The sequence below is a fragment of the Podarcis liolepis genome, assembly GCF_965112155.1.
Source record: "Podarcis liolepis genome assembly, chromosome: 11".
Lineage (NCBI taxonomy): Eukaryota > Metazoa > Chordata > Lepidosauria > Squamata > Lacertidae > Podarcis > Podarcis liolepis.
This window is the reverse complement of record NC_139565.1, coordinates 24311180-24334305: the sequence shown is the minus strand read 5'-3', so window position 1 is coordinate 24334305 and position 23126 is coordinate 24311180. Positions and strand designations below refer to the sequence as shown.

At 42.8% G+C, this 23126-nt stretch overlaps 1 protein-coding gene across 3 annotated transcripts in view; it reads left to right on the top strand.

Moving 5' to 3' along the window:
* Positions 1-23126, top strand: part of FER (FER tyrosine kinase) — a 153310-nt gene that overhangs the window by 29516 nt on the left and 100668 nt on the right. For all 3 annotated transcript variants that reach the window (XR_014516819.1, XM_083464481.1, XM_083464480.1), the window contains exons 9-10: positions 221-343; positions 1320-1509. Coding sequence is in view for 2 of the 3 variants with exons in the window: in XM_083464481.1 (XP_083320607.1) it covers positions 221-343; positions 1320-1509 (313 nt within the window). In the remaining variant the exon portion in view is untranslated. The remainder of the gene's footprint in view (positions 1-220; positions 344-1319; positions 1510-23126) is intronic.

Here is a 23126-nt window from a genome sequence, read left to right as displayed (position 1 = left end):
TTGGTATAGAATGTATCCCAATCGATGTAATATAAGCAAATAATAACAATAGATGGATATGTGTTCATAGATATGAAAAATCTAGAATGGCTTCATATAAGTGTATATTGCTCTCTCTTACATTTTCAACTGTATTCTGATGAAAACACTAGGGAGTTGCTAAGTGTATGCAATATATATTTGTGAGATGAATATATAATTTTTTTCATTGAAACCTTAGGTTGAAAACAGTAGTAGAAGAGCTGATTCAGACACAGCAGACGCTTCTAAACAAGGAAGAGCTAGTATTGGAATTAGAAAAAAAGATAGAAGAATCTTCTAAGATCTGTGAGAGGAAATCTGAGTGAGTAGTAAAAAAAAGTCATGTAGTTTTAGTGTGCCATGATTGGATCTCAAATCTGAAAATACTTAAGCAAGCCTGTCTATATGCAAATGGCTTGTTTATAACTTGTTAGGAACATATATTCCAAGGTAGCAGAAGACCCTCTGCAATTGCTCCAATTTGGGCATTAAAATCTCCATAAATACGTATAAATGCAGTGGGAAATTTACCACTGACCTGCTCCAGTAAGGAAGTTAAATCTGACCATATCCTGGTGGTCAGTGACTGACTATTAAGCGGAGGAATGTAGATGTTTAAAAGCAAGGTTCCTAATTGTATTAGCTCCTAACAAGTCTGGATCTATTGACCGGTTAGGTAAGCTTTCATTAGAGGAATATGTAGCAAAATCTCTTATTTGGGATAAGGCATACCCAGCCCCATTTCTTGCACATTTGCCATGTAAAGAACCAGGGCTGTCCATATAAGGCAAATAAATTACACCGTGCTGCAATTGCTTTGTAGTTACCTCCATCTCCCTTGCCCTAGCTGCTCCAGTTGAGGATTTCTGGACAAAATTTCTGGACAATGGAGTCCCAGATGATTTATTTTAAGCACTGTGGGTCTGTGCCTGTGTGGTAACCATATTAAAACCATTAAAATTGCAGAATATCCCTCAGTCGAGATGAGCTTTAAAATTCCTTATCAGCAGAATGCTGAAAGCCGAATCAAAAGTTGCCCTCTCAGCGCCTTTCCTATAATTAACATATATGACTTTTAAGTCCACGTAAAAGTAAAACAGATAAGCTCCTTGCCTGCATGTTGCAATTAACATGAACAGCTGAGCCAATTGACTTTAAAACTAAGACAGATTAAAACAGACGGTGTAGCTCAAAGGACCTGTCACCATCCTCACCCAGAAATCCATGTTTTTTGAGAGGAGAAATTAACTTCAGGTCCCACCCCCCCTCTAAATTAATTTTATCTCATTCATTTTCAGTGTTGTGCTTCTGTTAAGCCAGAAACAGACACTGGAAGAATTGAAGCAAACGGTTCAGCAATTGAGATGCACTGAAGTCAAGTTTGCTGCCCAGAAGGAACTTCTAGAACAAAAAGTGCAAGAAAATGATGGGAAAGAACCACCACCTGTTGTAAACTATGAGGAGGATGCCAGATCAGTTTCTTCAATGGTAATTCCTGTGATTATTATGGTATAACAGTGGCATTAATGGTGTACTTGTATGGGGCTGCAACTAGCAGTGACTGTTAACTGGAGGATACAGCACAACTACAAGGCATCCTGTTTCACTCTAGAGTTACTTTAATGATACGTTGATGAATTAGGATCTTATTTTTTAAAATAATTTTTTTTAATTGAATTTTGGTGCAACTGTAAATACAAAGAGAACTTAAGAATGAGGATCTTACTCGATAGATTGCTTTAAAGCTGGGTTAAAATTAAGGTGGCTAGTAGCGCATCAAGACCAAAGAGAAAACAGGTTTGCATAAAACTTGCATAAGCGAATTGATATGTATAGATTGAAATTCAGAAACGATTGTGGTAATTTAAATGAAAGGGCAGCGTTTATTAACATAGTGAGGAAGTCTGGGGCCAGAAGACCTGTGTGTCTGGTGAATCTACTGCCTAAGTTCTAATTGCAGAAAGGCAGCTTCAAGGCTTCATGGACTATGATAGCTATGACTATATCCTCTTTGTCCAGAACATTACATTTCCAATTACTAGGGCTATGCACCAGATTTGACCAAGTCCTGAATCCTGAGCCACGTTGTGCCTATTTGGAAGGATTCAGGCCTTGCACAAGTCAAGCTGAGATAACCACAGATCCCTGTCGGTTGTGTTGAATGACCCAGAGGGATATGGGGCTGTCAATTGTTGTAAACAAAATCTGCTCTTATTCCCTTATGGGGGGACACAAGAGTCCTTATAGAGTCCTTTGTGGGTTCTCCATCAGTAGGAGAAAATAACAGAGGCCAACCAGAGAATATTGGGAAGCAAAGCAGCTAATAAGTCTGATCTTTATTGAACTGTTGCAACAGGGTGTTCCCCTCACACACAGGAGAGAGGAGGAGGACCCAGAACAAAGGTGTGCCTGCCCTTATATAGACATTTTAAATTGCCCGCCCTGGTGTCCAAGACCACCCCCAGAAACCTCATACATAGATTGCAGAAGGGGTGTAGCCCAAGACCACCACCCCCAGATACATCATACCTACATCACAGAAAAGGTGGTCCACAACAGGAATTTGAATGTTGTTTTTCCTGTCTGCTGGTTATCTGATTGCCTTTTCCGGTAGTCTGCCATTCCTTTGAGATGGTAATCACTTAATTCCGAAGACAATGGGAAGGTTCCCTCACCCCCTCCCTCCTTGCAAAGAAACATTTGGTCAGTTTTGGGAGTCAAAATGGTTTCAGGACTGTCTTCCTGTGCTGCTTCAGACATGTGGTTTATATATTGATGTACATGTTTGCTTGGCACATTTATGAACATTTATTATATATATATGAGACCTTAATTTTTTTTTAATTACACAATGATAAAGCATCAGGCAGGAAGAAGAGGCGTGCATTGAGTTCCTTGTGGCTGACAGCTGCCTATTTTGAGAGCAGGTAGGAGCCTAATGCCCCGTGACTCTCCTTCCTGCCTGATACCCCACTTGATCAGTGCCTCTGCATAACAGCTGTTGAGCAGAGGCATTGATCCGGTGTGGTGCGGGGTGATCCTTGCAAGTGGCTTCCCTACAGAGAAGTCACTTGCAAAGCAGCACCCTGAAGGATAGATGCCTTCAGCTCTTGTGTGGAGGAGGCATTATTTCTGCACAGTATGGGTCCTGGATTTCTTGCTGACATCATAGGGTCACTGGATTGGAAGCTGTAGCTCTGCCCTGAAGTCGAGGCAGGAAAAGAAATTATTTTGGAAGAGGGCAGTTCCCAATCAGCTGGTTTATTAGTTTCTGACTATCCTGGCAGAATGGACTGTATGGATTTTGGGGTCTCAGTTATGTTCTTACCCTTTGGAGTAGGATATAAAGCTCTGGATCCCCACAGGAATTCTAATTCATAATATCTATGAAATTGTGTGGCTTAGCATTGCTTCTGTTTCATGGCAGGCAGATAAAACAAAAAAGACATAATTCATTTTATTCTAGTTGGTAACCATGCATCGATATGTGGGAGCAATTCACTAGAAATTTTTGAGTGGCTTTTCTCAACATGCAGAGGTTTGGAGCTTGTGTTTGGTGAAGAAAATTTTCTCTCATTTTTTTGTTCTGCCTGTCTGCATCACGTCAACATGACATCTTGGTTTGCAGGAGAGAAGACTTCATGACATCTATATCTCATGCATATGAAAATGTGCATTTGATATAATTTATTTCTGTCTCCATTAGGGCATGCTTGTTTTCCCATAAACATGTCCAAATATACTGTCTCAATACTGGCTATTGTTTCACCCTCCCTCTCTTTTCCCATCTAGTTGTTTTTCAAATGCCAAAGTTGCATTCATTCCCCTGTCACTATTATTGGTATGCAAAACATGAGATGTACATGCTGCTCTGGACAAACTAATTTGATAAGGGCCTCTGCTAGAAAGTTTGCAATATAAATTAGGTATAGTGTAGCAGGAAAAAATATATACAGTGGTACCTTGGTTTAATAATAATAATAATAATTTATTATTTATACCCCGCCCATCTGGCTGGGCCTCCCCAGCCACTCTGGGCGGCTTCCAAAAAAATATTAAAATACTGTAATACATCAAAGATTAAAAGCTTCCCTAAACAGGGCTGCCTTCAGATGTCTTCTAAAAGTCTGGTAGTTGTTGTTCTCTTTGACATCTGGTGGGAGGGTGTTCCACAGGGAGGGCACCACTACCGAGAAGGCCCTCTGCCTGGTTCCCTGTAACTTGGCCTCTCGCAGTGAGGGAACCACCAGAAGGCCCTTGGTGCTGGACCTCAGTGTCCGGGTAGAACGATGGGGGTGGAGACGCTCCTTCAGATTTACTGGACCGAGGCCGTTTAGGGCTTTAAAGGTCAGCACCAGCACTTTGAATTGTGCTCGGAAACGTACTGGGAGCCAATGTAGGTCTTTCAAGACCGGTGTTATATGGTCTCGGCGGCCGCTCCCAGTCACTAGTCTAGCTGCCGCATTCTGGATTAGTTGTAGTTTCTGGGTCACCTTCAAAGGTAGCCCCACGTAGAGCGCATTGCAGTAGTCCAAGCGGGAGATAGCCAAAGCATGCACCACTCTGGCGAGACAGTCCGCAGGCAGATAGGGTCTCAGCCTACGTACCAGATGGAGCTGGTAAACAGCTGCCCTGGACACAGATTTGACCTGTGCCTCCATGGACAGCTGTGAGTCCAAAATGACTCCCAGGCTGTGCATCTGGTCCTTCAGGGGCACAGTTACCCCATTCAGGACCAGGGAATCCTCCACACCTGCCCGCCTCCTGTCCTCCCAAAACAGTACTTCTGTCTTGTCAGGATTCAACCTCAATCTGTTAGCCGCCATCCATCCTCCAACCGCCTCCAGACACTCACACAGGACCTTTACCGCCTTCACTGGTTCTGATTTAAAAGAGAGGCAGAGCTGGGTATCATCCGCATACTGATGAAAACCCAGCCCAAACCTCCTGATGATCTCTCTGTTTAAGAACAGTCCTGTTTAAGAACAATTTGGTTTACGAACTCCACAAAACTGGAAATAATGTCCCGGTTTGAGAACTTTATCACAGTCTAAGAACGGAATCCGAATGGTGGAAGAGCACCGGCGGCGGGAGGCCTCATTAGGGAAAGCGCACTTGGTTTAAGAACGGTTTCGGTTTAAGAATGGACTTCCGGAACAGATTAAGTTTGTAAACCAAGGTACCACTGTATAAAGAAAATTAACTGAGAGAAGGAAGAAAGGGTTGCTGTATCAGTACTTAAGAAAAAGTAAATTAGTTTTCTGATAATATTGCCATGGCCATACTAACCATAGATGCAGCTTGCAACTACTTTGGGTGCCAAAATGACTGGGGTGCTAGCCTCACCTATGTAAACGGAGAGCACCACTGTGTGTGGATTTTTGAAGGTGACACAAGAGACAGCTTTGTAGCTCTTAAACTGGGTGATACTCCCTCCCTTCCAGGAAAGATAAATGAAAGCCTTTTGATCCTCATGGAAACACACTTCGCCAAATATGTGCCTGTTTTGATGTGGGAGCATTTCACACGCATACCTCTAAGCATTTCCTTACATTTCACACGCATACCTCTAAGCATTTCCTTACATTTCACACGCATACCTCTAAGCATTTCCTTACATTTCACACGCATACCTCTAAGCATTTCCTTACATTTCACACGCATACCTCTAAGCATTTCCTTACATTTCACACACATACCTCTAAGCATTTCCTTACATTTCACACACATACCTCTAAGCATTTCCTTACATTTCCTGGACTTTACACACCCTAGTCTTGGAGACTAGCTTTCAGAGGGAAAGGGGGGCAGGGAGGGTGTTTCCAGGGAGTGTTGGGATTGGAGGGCGCTGGAGGGGCTAAGAATCCATTCCTACCTCATGATACTTGTGTACAAATGACTACTACTCCCCACATTTGTGCTCTCTATCTTTGCTTTTTAAGATGGGGTTCCCCTACCCTTAATTCAAAGAAGAATGCTAAACACATCTTTTCCGTAATGATTGTGATTGATCATCCATTTATCAGTATTTCATCAATAAAACAAAAGTATTTTGTTGGTGAATTATATATAACCTTTTCTCTTATCTCACCATGCTATAATTCTTAGTCATTTTTGAATGGCTTTTCAGATTTACCACGTATAATGATCCCCCTGAATGAAAAGTATTTATTTAATTAGAAGTTCAATTGTTGTTTTCATTGCAAAGCAGGTCATCCTTCTGACCTTTTCAATTTTGTTATTTAATTCTTCTTGACTTAAACAACTATGAATGCCTTACGCATTTCTGGTTTATGATCTGCAGCATTCTTTTATGAATTTACAGTGTTGTCGAGCACAAAAATATACATTCAGCAGCATAAAAAAACCTTGCTATTCAACTATCCTTAAGTAAATTATGCAAAGCTTCTGTATGCAGATGCAGCATAAGGTTTAGTGTATAAGGTATCTGTAAAATAGGTTCTTGATCAGGTTTTTTTTTAATATCATTATTATAAATTAGAGTGTTACTGATTGCACGGGTTTCAGTTTGACATTCATTTAAATACTTTAAATGTTTTTAGTGAGGGTTTATTGCTCAGTTTTTACTTGCCCTCCAATACAGCATGGAAGCTAAGGAGTGAATGGGGTAGAGCAGTGTTTCCTGGTGTGCCGCGGGAAAAATTAAAAAATTCGAAAGATTTTTTTTTTTAAAGTCAAATTTTCGATTGGGGCGCCGTCACTAGATGACCCCTGGGGTTCCCTTCCTCCCGCTCTGCGCCTCCCTCCTCCTCCGGGGAGGCCCTTCCTGGCTCTCGGCCAAGGCTTGGCGGCTGCCACTCACTCACTTGCTTGCCCACCCGTCCCTCCATCCCTGCACCCGGCCTCTCCCCCTCCGTCCCCGGCACGGGGGCTGCCGGGATCCGTAGTCCCCTCGCCCTTGGGCTCCGCGCCCGCGCGGGGTGCGCGAACTATGTTTCCCAGTGTGGCCTGGCGGGCCGGGCGTTTTGTTTGAAGCGCTCTTCTCCCGGCCATGGAATGAGCGCAGCGGCGGCGGCTGGGCGGGCAGGGGCTCTTCCGCGCAGACCCCGCGCAGCCTGCCTGCGCCCCCGCGGAGATCGGGCGGCAGGATGGAGCCCGGGGATCCCCGCGGAGGCGGAGCGGCGGAGGTGGAGGCTGCCCCCCAGGTAGGGCTGCGTCGGGGTGTGTGTGTTTATTTTTGCAATGCTGCATCCGCGCCGGAGGGGACGCATCGGACCGCGGGGAGACCCCTTGGCGGGCGTGCAAGGCAATGCATGCGTGCAGGCGTTGCATGGAGTGCAGTGCAATGCAATGGCAACGCGACGCCCTGCATGCATGCATGCAACTTCCACCGGTGCTCCGGACTTGGCAGGTGAGGGGGGTCCCCAGTGGGCGGCAGAGAGAGCCGGGAGGGCGAAGGGGAGCCGGAGGGGAGCAGCGCTGCTCCCCGAGCCAAGCCCGGGGGGAAACTTCGGCGTCGTTGCGCCGGGTGTTGGAAGCGGAGGCTGGCGGGGGCCCCTCACCTGCAAAACCTGGTCGCTTCTCATATATTTCGTGCATTGCATTCATCGCCCGCTTTCTCCTCCAAGGAGCTCCCGTGGGCGCGCGTGGTTCTCCCCGTGTTATCCTCGCAACAACAGCCCTGCGAGGTGGGTCAGGCGAGTGGCCCAAGGGAGCACCCAGGGATTGTCCTGGCCAGGTGGGGTGATTTGAACCCTGCTCTCTGCCCAGTCTTCGTCCTCATTTAGCCCCCACATGTGCATGACTGTGCATGACTGAGGTTTTCCCCCCTCGTCTTGGCTATGGTGTGAGTCTGTGCTGTTAATTAATGGGGTTCTGCCTTCGGAGAAGATGAGCCAGCCCTCAAGGAGGTGATTATGTAATTTGCTAGCAATTCATGTCCCTCCCGGCGTGACGCTGCGCGCTGACGTCACGGGGCTGTAATGGTGGTGTGTCTCGAGATTTTTTTCATGAAACAAGTGTGCCTTTGCCCAAAAAAGGTTGGGAAACACTGGGGTAGAGCTTGGTTTTGTGTTGCTCTCTTCCCCACTCCCCTCATCAGAGTGTGAGTCATTCTTTCAGATAAACACAGGATCTCCTTGTATTTCATTTCCATCTCCTCACAGTGAAGGAAAGGGTGAGAGAGAGAGAGAATGCTCAGAACCCAACCTTATCACTTCCTAGGGGGTTAATTGGACTGTATTTTACATTACAGTGGTATCTCGGGTTAAGTACTTAATTTGTTCCGGAGGTCCGTTCTTAACCTGAAACTGTTCTTAACCTGAAGACCACTTTAGCTAATGGGGCCTCCTGCTGGAGCACGATTTCGGTTCTCATCCTGAGGTACTATTTCTGAGTTAGCGGAGTCTGTAACCTGAAGCGTATGTAACCTGAGCTACCATTGTAATTTGTTTCCCATGCTTCCACTTACTGATTACCCTTATGGAATTGAGAGAGCTCTGTCACCTTGCTATATGTCATTGATAGCACTGACCTTCATCTGGTAGGCTGGTTCCCACAAGTTGGTCATAGCTTGACATTTAGTGGGCTGACCCTGTAACACTATTTCTGCATATGGTAAAATAAATAAGTGGGTCCCATAATGCATATTTGCATTGAAAGGTGCTTCCTAGGTGTGGAAAGTTGAGAACTGCAGGTGTAGCAGTGTTGAATTTGGGCAAACCGAGGCTAAGCACCTGTTGCTTCAGCGTGTAGCTTGATGGGTGACCACTCTGACTGGCCTATTGGGAAGATAAAATATATTAATTCCATGTATCTCTGAACTCCCCGAATACCTAAGAGGAGGGTAGGGCATAAATGTGATAAAATAAATGCTGCAGATATCAACATTTTGATCTTGTGGGTAGTTTCTGTCAGCTTTCTCTCATAAAGTAGTCATAGCATTTTAGTGTTTATTAACCTTAAGGGCAGGATTCTGCAGGGAAGAGAAAATGTGACATAACTTTATCATGCTCACTCATGATTGCATGGTGAATGTGAAATTTCAAGATTCTTGTTAGAATCTTTGTTTCCTCTTCCAGTTTCCTCCTGTGAAATGGGATCAGGTTCCCTGTCTACCCCCTGCTCCTGATTTAAAATGGGGTAGTAACTTCATTTGTATTTGGTAGCTTTTCCTTGGAAAAACTTAGTTCATAAAACTGTTATTTTGAGGTTGTGTGTGTTGTATTCAGCTAATGTACTTAATAGGAATTTTGCATGTCCAGTGAAACAAATAAAATCAAGTTTGGTGATTTGTAGTAACTGGGGAAAAGAAAAGAGAAAAGAGAAACTCAAAAGTTGCTTAAAAACATTTTTGTCAGCATTTTTATATCAAGAATTTCAAAGTGAGATCTTAAGGATGGTTGTGATTGAAGCTGAAGTTAGAAATATTCATCTTGGCATTAAATCAGTGACTGTCTAATAAAAGTATTCATCTTCTTTTTGGAAGCTATATTTCATTACTGCAGCAAATAAACTGTGGGAACATCAAATGTTTTATCTGTTTTCAAGAAAGTGAATAAAAGCGGAATAACATTAGAACTCTGTGTAGAAATGAGGGTATGCAAATGTATGGAATGAAAACAATGTTAACATGACTTCATGACAGCATTCTGGAGGAAGTTAGGATAATTCTGCTGTTCCTAGATGACCAGGGAAGGAAACCAGGACAAAGAGGTCTAGGCACTATAAATTATTTTGGTGCTTTTACCACGAAAGGTTTCCTACATGATGGAGTAAAAAGCCTGCCAAAAGTGGCTCCCAGAACTACTATATCCAATGTCTGATCTCTTCCTTTCCCAATTCTTAAGAACACATGGTGGAGAATGGACAGATTTACAGCAGTGAAAAGAGGGCTTGAAGAAGCTGGCCAGCTCTGACAACCATTGCAGATTCGGCTTTCTCTCTGTAGCCTGCTTTGCTCCCTGTGCAACTGGTCTGAAAACTTGCTCCAAAGGAGTGAAATGTCAGTTCTTCTGTCTCATAGCGGAAGAGAGACTCTGATCCATCGCTCTATAAGATTTGTAAGAGAAGTGTGTATTATAAAAGTGTGATATGGATTTAATCATATAATGGCCAGGTTTTGATGTAGTGCTAATAATCTGTGATTTAATGTTTCATGTACAAGCCTTTGACTCCTACTGCGATGGGGAGGGAATTGGAAAGTTTCACTTCCTTGTTCAACCAACTGCTGCGCCTTATGTGGGAAGTCTTAACTGCGATTTAGGGCAGCTTCCCCAACCTAGTACCTTCCAGATGTTTGTGGCTGCATCCCTTATCAATCATGTCCAACATAGCATACTGGCTGGGACTGATGGGAGCGCTAGCTAGCTAAAACATGTGGAGGATACCGGTTTGAGAAAAACAGGTTTAGAGGAGTAAGTCAGGATCAGAAACTCTGCTATGAAGATAGCTGACTCAAAACCTACTGTACTTGGACACTCTGTGAATCTGTATTAATGTCCAGTGCTTAAAAAAAATGTTTAGGGGTAGTCTCATTTTCCTACTTATATTGAAATACTGCCCCTCAATGAGGCCAAACTTAGATTCACAAAATGTTTAGGGGTATTCGTACTCCTGTCCCCCCCCCCCCAGAAAAAAGCACTGTCAAGGTCCACCTCAAATTGTTCATATTATTGACAAAAAACAATAGTTCTGTCAAAGATGGAATGTTAGGTATAAAAATCCATCATATCTGGGTCAGTTTGCCAGTAGGTGGAGCTCACTGCCAGCTTAAAGGTATGATTTTTAAGAAAAACCTTTATTTAATTCACAAGTTTGTTTTTCAGAACAAAAAAAGTACCCATAAGGTAAGAGAACCAAAGAGAACAAAAAAAAGAGTTTCTCCCTGTACTAAAGGAGACTGCCTTAAATCACAAATGTATGTCCAAATTATAACGAGGCATACTTTTGCTACACTTCAGTAGGGAGATTAGTCAGATAAGGTCAAGCTGGGAGAAAATCATGGACTCTACCATTTGCTTAATGTCACATCACCATCCTTTGCAGTTAATACAGAGAACATAGTTGGTAGGGCAGCTTTTGCCAACCTGATGCCTTTCAGATGTTTTGGACTACAGCACATCAGTGTTAGGGGATAGCTTAAGCAGCATTTTGAGCTCAGGCAGCATATTTAGAGTTGGTGCTTGGTTTTTAGGGTCATTTTAACTGTGTGTATTATTCAATTACCGTATTTTTCGCTCCATAAGACGCACCTGACCATAAGACGCACCTAGTTTTTAGAGGAGGAAAAAAAGAAAAAATATTCTGAATCAAATGTTGTACTAAACTATTTAATAAACTACTGGTATATTAGAATAATATTTCAACCATGTAAAGTGAACAGTAGTCAACAGTGGCATTAAGAACCATCATCACTGTCATTAACAAATGAAGAGAGACTTTATCCCCTAGTAAGAGGGGCAGGCAATGGAAATATATGAGCTTCCCACATTGAGTCTCTTAGATCTAAGGACTGTATGGTTTTGCCCTACACAATTATTTTAATAAAGCCAAAAGAAGTGGGACTTTCTTCCTTTTTGTTCATAGCAGAGAGCTCTGGGGGCTTTCATATGAGGGAGGAATGAGGGAGAAATCGGATTCAATTCCCATTTAAAGTCAAACCTACCTAATTCTCACCTTCATACACAACACAAGGACCAAACCACAGCCGCCCTTCAAATTTCACACTTCTGCAAAGGTAGGCACTACTGTCCTGGCAAGACCAGTGGCGGAGGGAGGGTCTTGTGTGGTGGCACGTCACCTGTGAGGATGTGGGACGTTGCCCACGTGAGCATCGTCCCAAGGGGGTGGCGTGCCCGCATGCACCCATCCCAGTGGGGCGGCCAAGCGCAGGGGCAGAGGGATTGCAGGGCTCCCTCTGTGCTTGCTTTACACCCGTGTAAGTGGCTTCTGTCCCGCTTTGCTGCTTTAAAGCGAGCAGCGGAGGAGGGAAGGACAGGAGCCTGCTTAAGCTATCCCCTAACACTGATGTGCTGTAGTCCAAAACATCTGAAAGGCATCAGGTTGGCAAAAGCTGCCCTACCAACTATGTTATCTGTATTAACTGAAAAGGATGGTGATGTGACATTAAGCAAATGGTAGAGTCCATTCGCTTCATAAGACGCACAGACATTTCCCCTTACTTTTTAGGAGGAAACAAGTGTGTCTTATGCAGTGAAAAATACGGTACATTCTCCCCCACCTGCCCACCCAATACTACTTGTATTTTTTAAAGCCCTCAAGATAGATGCAAAGATCAACGTCCCATATTGTTTGGCCCACAGACTTAGGATCTTCTGTCCTAAATCTCACTAGGATCATGCACTGAGCTCTTATGGCTGATTTTTTTTTGAAAAAAAATTCTATTCTCCAACTGCTCTGTAATGAATTCAGTTTACAATTTTTTGATACATTATGACTCATAAAAAGAACATGGACATCTACTTTCTGCTACGTTGAAAAACACAACCCCCCCAGCTCCCAGACCCTACTTCTTAGAAACCCAAGTTATAACCTGAACCTATGCATGCTGATTCAGAAGCACGTCTCACTTTGTTCAGTAGAAGCTTCTTCCAGATAAAGGATTACAGCCTCAACCTCCAAGTGAGTGAAATCTGTCCCTTGTCTCAAAGCAGATATAATTCTGAAGTAGGTAGGCTGCATGAGCAAAGCATTTAGGTCCATAGTTTTGGATTGCATTGCTTGGTTGTACAAATACTTCAGTTAGTTTGTTGAGGACATAAGAGAGGGCCTTCTCAGTGGATGCTCCCAGATTGTGGAACTTGGTTGGCTGGCTCCTTCTCTGCTTTCTTTTCACTGGTACGCAAATACGTTTTTGTTCCAGTGCTGTTGGGGCAGGGTTTTCTAAGGTGCATCTTGTGCTTTTGTGGGTGTGTGCTTTCAAATAGTTTTAAGTGTTTTCAGTGATGTTTTTATACTTTGTCTACTTATTTACTTGGGCATTTTTAGATATTTATATTTATTGTGTATGTTTTAGTTGTATCTGCTATCTCTTGTTATATATGTTGCCTTTGGTGTTTTACTAGGAGAAGTGTGGGATATAAATAAAATGAATAACTAGATAAATAAGAGTGACAGCCAAGTTTGTTTTAGCTGTTAAAGCAACCAGTTTCCTTGTTGATTTAAATCACCTTGAATTAAGCCAATCCATCTACTCTGCTCCAGAGATCAGCTGGTCACAAGGTTGTGGTTTCAGTTTTGGGCGATAATTCTTTGAGGCTCAATACTCCGTGTGACAAGATTAGCATTGCCAGCCACATGGTGAGGCCCACATCCCTGTAGAGAGCCTACTGTCAATGCTTTAAGCACCTGCTGCTGCTGCTGTTTCTTTTCTTTCCTTTTTTTTTTTTTTTGCTTTCGGCTGCCCTTTCCCAGAGAGCTGCTACTGGGATGGGTGAGGAGAAGGAGCCAGTCACCCTTGTATGATTTGTCCTCTCCCTCAGGGAAGAGGTTTGGGTTGGACTTGGTGGAAGAGGCAAGTGGATGGACAGCAAATAGAGGGGGGCACTGATAGCAACTTGCCCAAAAGCTCATCAGAACCTGGAATTGGCACTGCTTTGTGTTATCCCCATGCTCTGTCAAGGCTTTCTTTCTTTTGGTATCTCCGAATAAAATCAGTGCATTTGCTTAAGTGCTATATTTTAGTTTGCTGCTGCTGTTGTTTCTAATTAAAACACACTCGCCCTTGGAGACTGCTGTTTAAACATTTCCTTAAGATATATATATATATCCATATCCATATCCATGTACCATAGGGTTACAGTGTGTCGCAGCACAGCCAACTGCATGCAAGTGTTCTAAGCATTTCCAGGAGTAGAATTTTCATATCCAAAGTGACAAAGGAACTCTGTCAGATTCTGGGGCATTCTATCACCGCAGTAACTGGAAGCTCAAGAGTATAGCCTGGAACACCTGCTCACCAATGGAAGCATTTCAGTAATGCCTTAAGTGCTATGAAAGTGCTTCCTTTATAAATCAGAATGGAGTTTTAAAAAACCTGTTGACTTGTATTACGGCGAGCCTATAAATAAGCAGAGCAAATGACTGATCGCTTGCAACATTTTTGTTATTGGGTGAAGAATAACCTTGTCTGGCAGCATATGGCGTGAGATATAAACTGACTATTTTGCTAAGATTTGGAGACTTGATTTGAAGTTGGGTACAGTTGAGTTGAAGATTGTGTGTCTGAAGTTTAGGAATTAGCAGAATTGCAAGATAATTATTTGAGATTCCTGATTGCTGACACACAGCTAGATTTTTTTGTTTTTGTTTGGGGGACAATCATATTTAGCATACTAGAATCCACTATGGACCGAAAATGTAGCAAATGTCCGGGGTTTGAGGAGAAACCAGACCATGAACACCATACTGCACATGGGACAGTTGAGTCTGGGGTTCCTCCAGTTTCTTCTAAAGCTCTGGTTCCTGCGGTCCCTTCTAAGTCCCTCACACCTTCTACAAATACAGGAAGCACCAAAGTTTCGGTAAGATTCTAAAAGTGTTTACCTCAAGAGAATGATTTGCACCATAATTTTATGGTGCAACGTTGAAATTTGCTCCCCACCCCCATTTGTGCTGAGTCAAGCTGTTGAAGGAATATTAACCTGGATTTGTATTTGTTTGCCTTGTGTTCATATTATTTATAATTTCAATGGCTATGATCTGACCTGGCTGTCTTGAGTACAAAGAGGTTGGGGTTGTTGTTGTTTTGCTAATTTTATTCATGTGAGTGTTCCTTGAGCTGATGTCTGGATCCAACCTTCTCTTATTGAAGGTGTATTCTTAGGGTAACCTGTTAAAGCAGCACAAGAGTACCCCATTAGTTAAGGCCAGTAGAATCACAGAAGTAGCAAAAAAGAAAAAAGATTTCACATTTTATAAAAACAGCACCTATCTACCCATTAACTTGAAAGGTGGTAAGCATAACTGACCTGATGGGGGTGTACAGATTTGCTGAATCTCAAACTGATCCAAAAAAATTTGCCACAGATACAATGCTGGAAATTAACACTGACCCTTTTTGCTGGAAACTGACATTAAACGTTGGAGTAAAAACAGTTAAAAAACAGCCACATATATCCAGGTTTATTAAAACCATTGCTGTACTTTCATCCAGGCTTTTTGGTGATAGTAGTTCCTCATTGGTTTGGTGAAGTTATGATCAAAGGTTCAAAAGTTAAACGTTTTCTCAGCAAAGCAAGGCTGGCCATGCACAAAACTGGTTTTTAAAGCATACTTTTGGCCAGGACTACAATGTTTGCAGAGGGAGCTACCTAGTGGAAGCTGTGTGCAATGCTTATTCATTGTATAATGGTTAGATGTGGGCTTGCCAACATTTTTGGACCCACGGAAACCTGAGGAACTGTCATGAGGGACACCATCTCACACAGGGACACAGACACATGAACCCTTACACTTTGCTCCATACTAACACCCCTTTCTAGCACTCAAACCCAATGTCTGCTGCATCAGACAGAAACCCTGCACCACACTGAAACAAACCGCGAGACACACATAGGCATTAGGCACGGCTTAACTCAGGGATCAGCAAACCTTTTTAGCAGGGGGCCGGTCCACTGTCCCTCAGACCTTGTGGGGGGCCGGACTATATTTTGGAAAAAAAAAATGAACGAATTCCTATGCCCCACAAATAACCCAGAGATGCATTTTAAAAAACACGCTGATTCCCGGACCGTCCGTGGGCCGGATTTAGATTGGTTGGGCTGGATCCAGCCCCCAGGCCTTAGTTTGCCTACCCATGGCTTAACTCATAGGAGGATTCCTACAGCCATATAATAAGCCTCAGGTGCTTCATGAAAGCAGTACAGGACCAGGACAATATGGGAAATATTTTTTCATTCCAGGCACCTCAACCTCCCCATCTGAATTTGGGCCTGAAAGATGAAGGGAAAGTGTTTGTGCGTGAAAGGCAAGTGGTAAGCAACACAGTTTGCGATAGTTCATAGCTGATCATGGGGCGTGTATTCAGCTGTGGATTCCAGTTTCCCAGCTGATAAGGAGATGTCATTCTATCTCTTCCTGCAGTATTCATTGTTATAAAGAAACCAGTGAGCGCTGAGGATTCACCACAACTTACTTAGAAAAAAATGTAAAGACGCATAAAACGCTATTCAGGTTACTCATCTCAAGAACATGATTTTGATTTATTTATCCTGTTTCTTGAACTCTATTAAAAGAGCCTTGTGTAAAAAATATAATCTTGTGGAGAAATGGCAAACAAATGAATGAATTAATATTTTGAATTAGGCTAAACCTTTTAGGCGTTGAACTTGGTTACAGCATGTTTGGTACATTAGTTAAATGGTTTCCTGAAAACTCATGTCTAATTTTAATGCTCAGTATAAAACTGCTTGCTCTCTGAACTATGATATAAGCTCATGTGAGAAACATGGAGGACAATAGACTTGGTACCCTCATTTCTCATTTTTTTCATTCTTAACTTTAGTTCTCCACATTTCTGCAGCAATTTGCTTTAAAAAATTTTTTTGAACATTTGAATGTGGATTTCTCCTAATAAACACATTTTTGTATGCAATTTGTCTAATACACAGACCTGAAAACAATTTTCCATAATACACATTTTGTTATTTTCACCAATACTTGCATTTTAATGCACAACTTCTCTTCATATAATGCATTCTTGTAGTCACTGATTGTACCCAATGTAGTGGTAAGGTAAAGTCAGTACATTTGTTCTGCTACTGAAATATTTTGTGCCAGTGAAATGTTGTTGAATGTATAAGCAGTTTGCTAGTAACTTTGTGCACCATCAGCTGCATAGTGAGTTTCTTCTAGCACAACTATGGTTTTGGACTCTTCTGTGACACAATATTAAAATACACTCAAGAACCCTTGTGGTGATGGGCAGAGAACATTGAATACAACCCCTCTAGTTTGGTTGGAGAACTGCATTGTAAAATTTGGAGAAGTGTGAATATCAAAGGGTGGCTGATTTTCAGTTTGCATATTGGTGCATATTGTGCAATTTCTCATTAAAATGCAAACAAAATAAAATTTCTCCCCCATCCCTAGCTATAGGTCACATACATGGCAATCCTAGGCATGCTTACTCAGAAGTAAGAGTTACCGTATTTTTCGCTCTATAACACGCACCCGACCATAACACGCACGTAGTTTTTAGAGGAGGAAAATCCGTAGGCATGCCACCCATAGGCATTTCCTCCATAACACGCACAGACATTTCCCCTTACTTTCTAGGAGGAAAAAAGTGAGTGTTATGGTGCAAAAAATACGGTAATTGGATTTCACACTGAAGTACGTGTGCCTAGGATGGCAGCCTTAAATGCTGAAGGAAAGAGATGGACTGAGCTCTGGCCCTTGTTTTTTTAAAATTCATTTCAATCCTGCCCTTTCTCCCAAAAAGGATCCCGGGGCAGTTGACCATTTTTCTTCAGGCCATTTGCTTATTGGTTCAAATGATGCAGGGAAAGAACTTACCATGTTAAAAAGAATGTGGAGATAATGCAGAATTTTTGAAGAAGTTCATATACTTTGATAGGTTTGTTTCATTTGCTTCCCCCTGCGCGTGCACGCTCTCTCTCTCTCTCTCTCTGTATGTGTGTGTAGTTTTTTACTTTTGCAGGGCAGTAAGCTTCTGCTATAAGCATATGATAGCACAGTTGGATTGCTGAGAGCAACTTATGTTCCTAAGGTAGCAAGATCACACCAAAACCATCAACAGATATGTTTAAATAAATATATCTCAGCTTTTTATTTATTCTTTCTGGAGTGATGATGGTGAAATTGTGAATACCATTGTTTCTCCCTAAGGAAATGTGGGTGTAAGCAACAAACATGCAAATACACAGAATACATATAACCTCCTCTGTCAATATTTTAGGTGATCTCGATGCGTAGAGCAATAGCTTTTCTGGGAATAGAATGGATTTCTGCTGCATAGAAACAAATCGATGGTAGGGATAGGAATGAAGGCATTTTTTGTTCTAGCAAGGTAGAGTCGAAGCAGAAAATCCAAGGGTGTCCATGGCTGAGAGGTCATGTGACTGACAATTTAAAACACCAGATTGTATGAGGATATGAAATTATAACAATCACACTTTTTAAAAAAGTTACTACAGTGGTGCCCCGTAAGACGAATGCCTCGCAAGACAGAAAACCCGCTAGACGAAAGGGTTTTCCGTTTTTGAGCTGCTTCGCAAGACGATTTTCCCTATGGGCTTGCTTTGCAAGACGAAAACATCTTGCAAGTGTTCCGATTTTTTTTCGCTCCCCCCCTTTTTCTAAGCCGCTAAGCCACTAATAGCCTTTTAGCCGCTAATCCGCTAATCCTTTAATAGCCGCTAAGCCTTTAATAGCCGCTAAACCGCTAATAGTGCTAAGCCGCTAATAGGGTTGCTTCACAAGACGAAAAAAACGCTAGAAGAAGAGACTCGCGGAACGGATTAATTTCATCTTGCGAGGCACCACTGTATTAAAATTCCTATATTTAAATCAACAAACTATGTATTTATTCCAACATTAACAGACTGTACTTTCATAAAAATACAGCAAGGGGGTATACACCATGCAAAATTACTATTGGATCAATAAATAACTAGTTTGGGGAAAAGAAATTCATGTTCCAAAGGACTGCCTGAATAACAGAGTTTTCAGGAGACACCTGAAAGTCGGCAGGGATGATTCCACAAAGAAGGGCTTGCCATCCTAAAGGATTGATCCCTAGTACTCAGGAGTAAACAAATATAGATGGGCGGCACACCCAGGTTTCTCCTTTTCAGTTCACAGTTCAAAATCTTGGGACTTGCATGTTACAGGTGATACGAAATCAGAGTGTAACAAAACATTGTACATCTAGGCTATTACAAATAGACCTCTTGATGAAGTATGTATTCATAGTCTTACTGAGCTGACTGCCTGACAGAAACAGCCACCTTGGTTTTTAATCTGTTCAGTCTGCATATCTCTTTCTGTTTCAGCGTATGAAAGGGTAAGATTTATCCTTTAATACAGTTAATGTAAAAAGCTAAACTGGTTAAGAGTGCATTTCCTTCCCTATCTCGCCAAAAGCTGATCAGGGTTAATTCCGTCAGGCTTCTGTTTTACTGAGATAAAGAATTTTCAGTATCTCTCCGCATGAGTTTCTAAGCAGAGGGTAGACCTGCAAGATAGTCATATCTAACTAGATTTTTAATAAACTTCTTCCTTGTGAACACCAAGGTGCGGAAATATTCACAGGGAAGGTGGTAATTTCAGGTAGCTTGGAGGCATGATGTTTGCAAAGGCACCTTAATTGGCTGTAGGTTTTTCATATTGAAAATGTAGTTTTAGAACGCAAGTAAAGAGCTCATGGAACAAAGCTCTGCTACCCCGCCTGTAACTGATATTCTGCAGTATTTGGATACTTATTAAATATTTCAGTAGTGCTAAGAAGCTGACTGCATCTTTTTAGGTTTTATTCCTCTTGCTTAAATATGCATATCTTTAAACTGTAAGATAACGGTTATGTACATCTGCTGTTTGTTGTTATTACCTAGAGTCTCGTTAGGTGATATTCAACAAAATATTTGGTATATTTGGTATTCAACACAAAAATTAGCACTGGTGCAATGGAATTTTCCCCCTCCCCCTCCCCACCCCCGCAATTCGGGTTCCCTTTGCCATCCTCAGATCTGCTCTGGAGGGTTGGGGACACACAGGGAGCGGAGAATGTTCCATTGTGCAAGGAGAAATTATTACGCTGATGGTATGTTCACATTAGTGCTGTGTTGAATACTATCCTTTATAATAAAGCAGGTAGTGGGTTTTCTTTCCACACTATTTTCAGTCCTTTTCTTATATGCAGCAAGTTTTTTTAAAAAATGAATTCTTAAATGTTATAGAAGGAGGCTATTCCATGGGCTAAGGAGAATGTTTCAAAAAATGGAAATGCTCCCATTTCTATGGCAGATACCTCTTTTCTTGTGTTAACCACTGTGTATGTATGATATAGCCACCCACACCCATACATAAATAATACTGTGATGTGAAGGTTGTGAATGTCTATGCTCATTGACAGTAGGATTAAAACATTACGGAGGCATTTCTGGTTTCTGTTGGATTTAAAAGACGTTGAAGAGATAGTTAATATGTCTTTGGCTGAAGCTTGGCAATGCTCTGATGACAGAGAAAATGAAACGAAATGGCCATAGCCCAGAGAATCCTGCAACTAAGCTTAATGTCACATCATGTCTGTGTATTCATGTTTCCTGTCCAGCATTCCTCTTTGTCGCATTACAAACCTCCTTTGAAGACTTGTAGGGACAGGATTTTAATAGCAGCCTGATGTGAGATCCATGTTGTATTTAAATAAGTACAGTGGTACCTCGCAAGACAAATGCCTCGCAAGATGAAAAATGCGCAAGACGAAATAGTTTTCCGTTTTTTGAGTCGTTCCGCAAGACGAATTTCCCTATGGGCTTGCTTCGCAAGACGAAACGTCTTGCGAGTTCTTGCAAGTTTGTTTCCTTTTTCTTAAAGCCGCTAAGCCGTTAATAGCCGCTAAGCCGCTAATAGCCGCTAAGCCGCTAATAGCCGCGCTTCGCAAGATGAAAAAACTGCAAGACGAAGAGACTCGCGGAATGGATTAATTTCGTCTTGCGAGGCACCACTGTAATTAGTGGCAGGCAAGTGGCAGACTTGGCAGGCTAAAGCCCATAGGTATGCTGAAATAGCCTTTTGGGTTATGGCCAATAAGTAGATTTTGAGAATCACGGTCAATATTGTGAATGACTATGCTATACCCTATGGAGAATAAATGAAAATACTAGGAAGAAAATGAATCTGTATGTGGGTGAAATTCCGAACTCCCTCTGCATCTTCCTTTTTCTTTCTACCTTGTCTCCCTTTCTACAGTAGCCCATCATATTTTTACATTGGAGTTATTGGAGAAATGACTGGGATGTCTTTGTTAGGCAGTGTCAAGATAGTCCAGAGAGGACAACCAGGGATCATAGAATAGTAGAGTTGGAAGGGACCCCAAGGGTCATCTAATCCAACCCCTCTCAATAGAGGAATCGCTTCCACAGCCATCCCTGGGTGGACTCATACCACCAACCTTTTGTTTAGCAGCCAGATACAGTGACCCATCGCACCACAGGATACAAGTGTGTGCACAGGCAATGCAATATTTATTCAGTTCAAATCCTCTTTAATCGCCCTCTCTTTCTCTAGGAGCTCTTGGTTCTGTGTCAGGTTTGATTTGTAGGTAGCTCATTTCAACACGGTCTCCAATTAGCAAATGCAACATGCTTTTCTGCTATTGGTGTATATGATGTACTGAGTCAACTTTGTAGTTTTAAAGCTTGTTTAGACACTTCTGCATGTGACAGACTTAAAAATTGTCAACTGTAGAAAGCTTTTGGGGAAAAATGGCAAATTAACAATGCTGTTTAAATAAAAAGGTGAACTAATTACAGATCACCTTGTCTGATAATTATTTTTTTTGTCTTTATCAGGGTATGAGCTCATTACATTAGTTAAGGACTGAAAAGTGAAGCTGGTGTTAAGTTTCGAAGGTTCAGGGAGCTAGCCCTGCAAGGAAGCAACTGGTTTTAATGTTTTCATAACAGTTCTCTACTCTTCAACTGCCATGTTTGTATTTCCAATAGATGTCAACGTCATGAACCAATGGTTTCATTTCATGACTATATAATCCTTAATGTGGCCAATACGTTTCACAACTGAAACTTTTATTTGCAAGATAAAATCACTTCAGCTTGACTTGTGAACCCAATTCCTTTTAGTAGCCTACATATCTCCATTAAATTGTAAAGGCCTTCTCCCCTCTGTATTTCGTACAGTGGTACCTCTGGATACAAACGGGATCCATTCCAGATCCCTGTTTGCATCCTGAAGCACCCGCGCATGCATAGGTCGCGATTCGCCGCTACCGCGCATGCACGTGACGTCATTTTGACCATCTGCTCATGCATGAGTGGCGAAACCCGGAAGTAACGTATTCCGTTACTTCCGGGTCGCCATGGAGTGCTGCCCGAAAGCGCTCAATCTGAAGCATATTTAACCCGAGGTATGACTGTACTGCCGGGATGCGGTGGCGCTGTGGGTTAAACCACAGAGCCTAGGACTTGCTGATCAGAAGGTCGGCTTGTCGAATCCCCGCAACGGAGTGAGCTCCCGTTGCTCGGTCCCTGCTCCTGCCAACCTAGCAGTTTGAAAGCACGTCAAAGTGCAAGTAGATAAATAGGTACCGCTCCGGTGGGAAGGTAAACGGCGTTTCTGTGCACTGCTCTGGTTCTCCAGAAGCGGCTTAGTCATGCTGGCCACATGACCTGGAAGCTGTACACCAGCTCCCTCAGCCAATAAAGTGAGATGAGCGCTGCAACCCCAGAGTTGGTCACGACTGGACCTAATGGTCAAGGCTCCCTTTATCTTTTATGACTGTACTGAGGAGGCACTTAAAAAAGGGACCCTGTATATCAGGGGTCCTCAAACTAAGGTCTGTGTGACATATCCAGCCCACCAGGGTTCTGAACCCGCCCCTCCCGGGAAGAGCCAGCAGCTCCGCCTTATTCTCAATGGAAGGAGGCACAGAATCTCCGCTGCTCCATTTCCCCATTACAAGCTCTGAAATGCGCTTGCAACCATTTCCAAGGGGCTTGCTCATGAACAAACGAGGTGAGTGTTCATCTGATCCAAGCCTCTACCTTGGCAGCCCCCTCCGCCACTTGCGGGTCTCCTCAGAGGAGGCACCGCGCCGAAAGCCCCACAGAGCAGTGTTTGGCTCTGGCCACAGGCAGGGAGAGGACGGGAAGGAGGCAGGGGGAGGGAAGGAGAGAAGCAAAAGCTCCCTCAACTCAGGACCCAAACCCTGAAATGCATAGTGTTAAAAAAGTAATCCCTTGTGTGCTCCTGATCGATCGCTCCGTGCCCCCCCCCCCGGTGCTTTGTCCCATTTCCGCCACCTCCGCCACTGTGAAAGCCTCTATTCCCCGTGTCTGCGGCTGAATGTGGGAAGGAGGGAGGGTTGCGTACTGTTGGGTGAGCATTTTAATCAATCCCACCACCAAAAGCTCAGCAACTTTGTG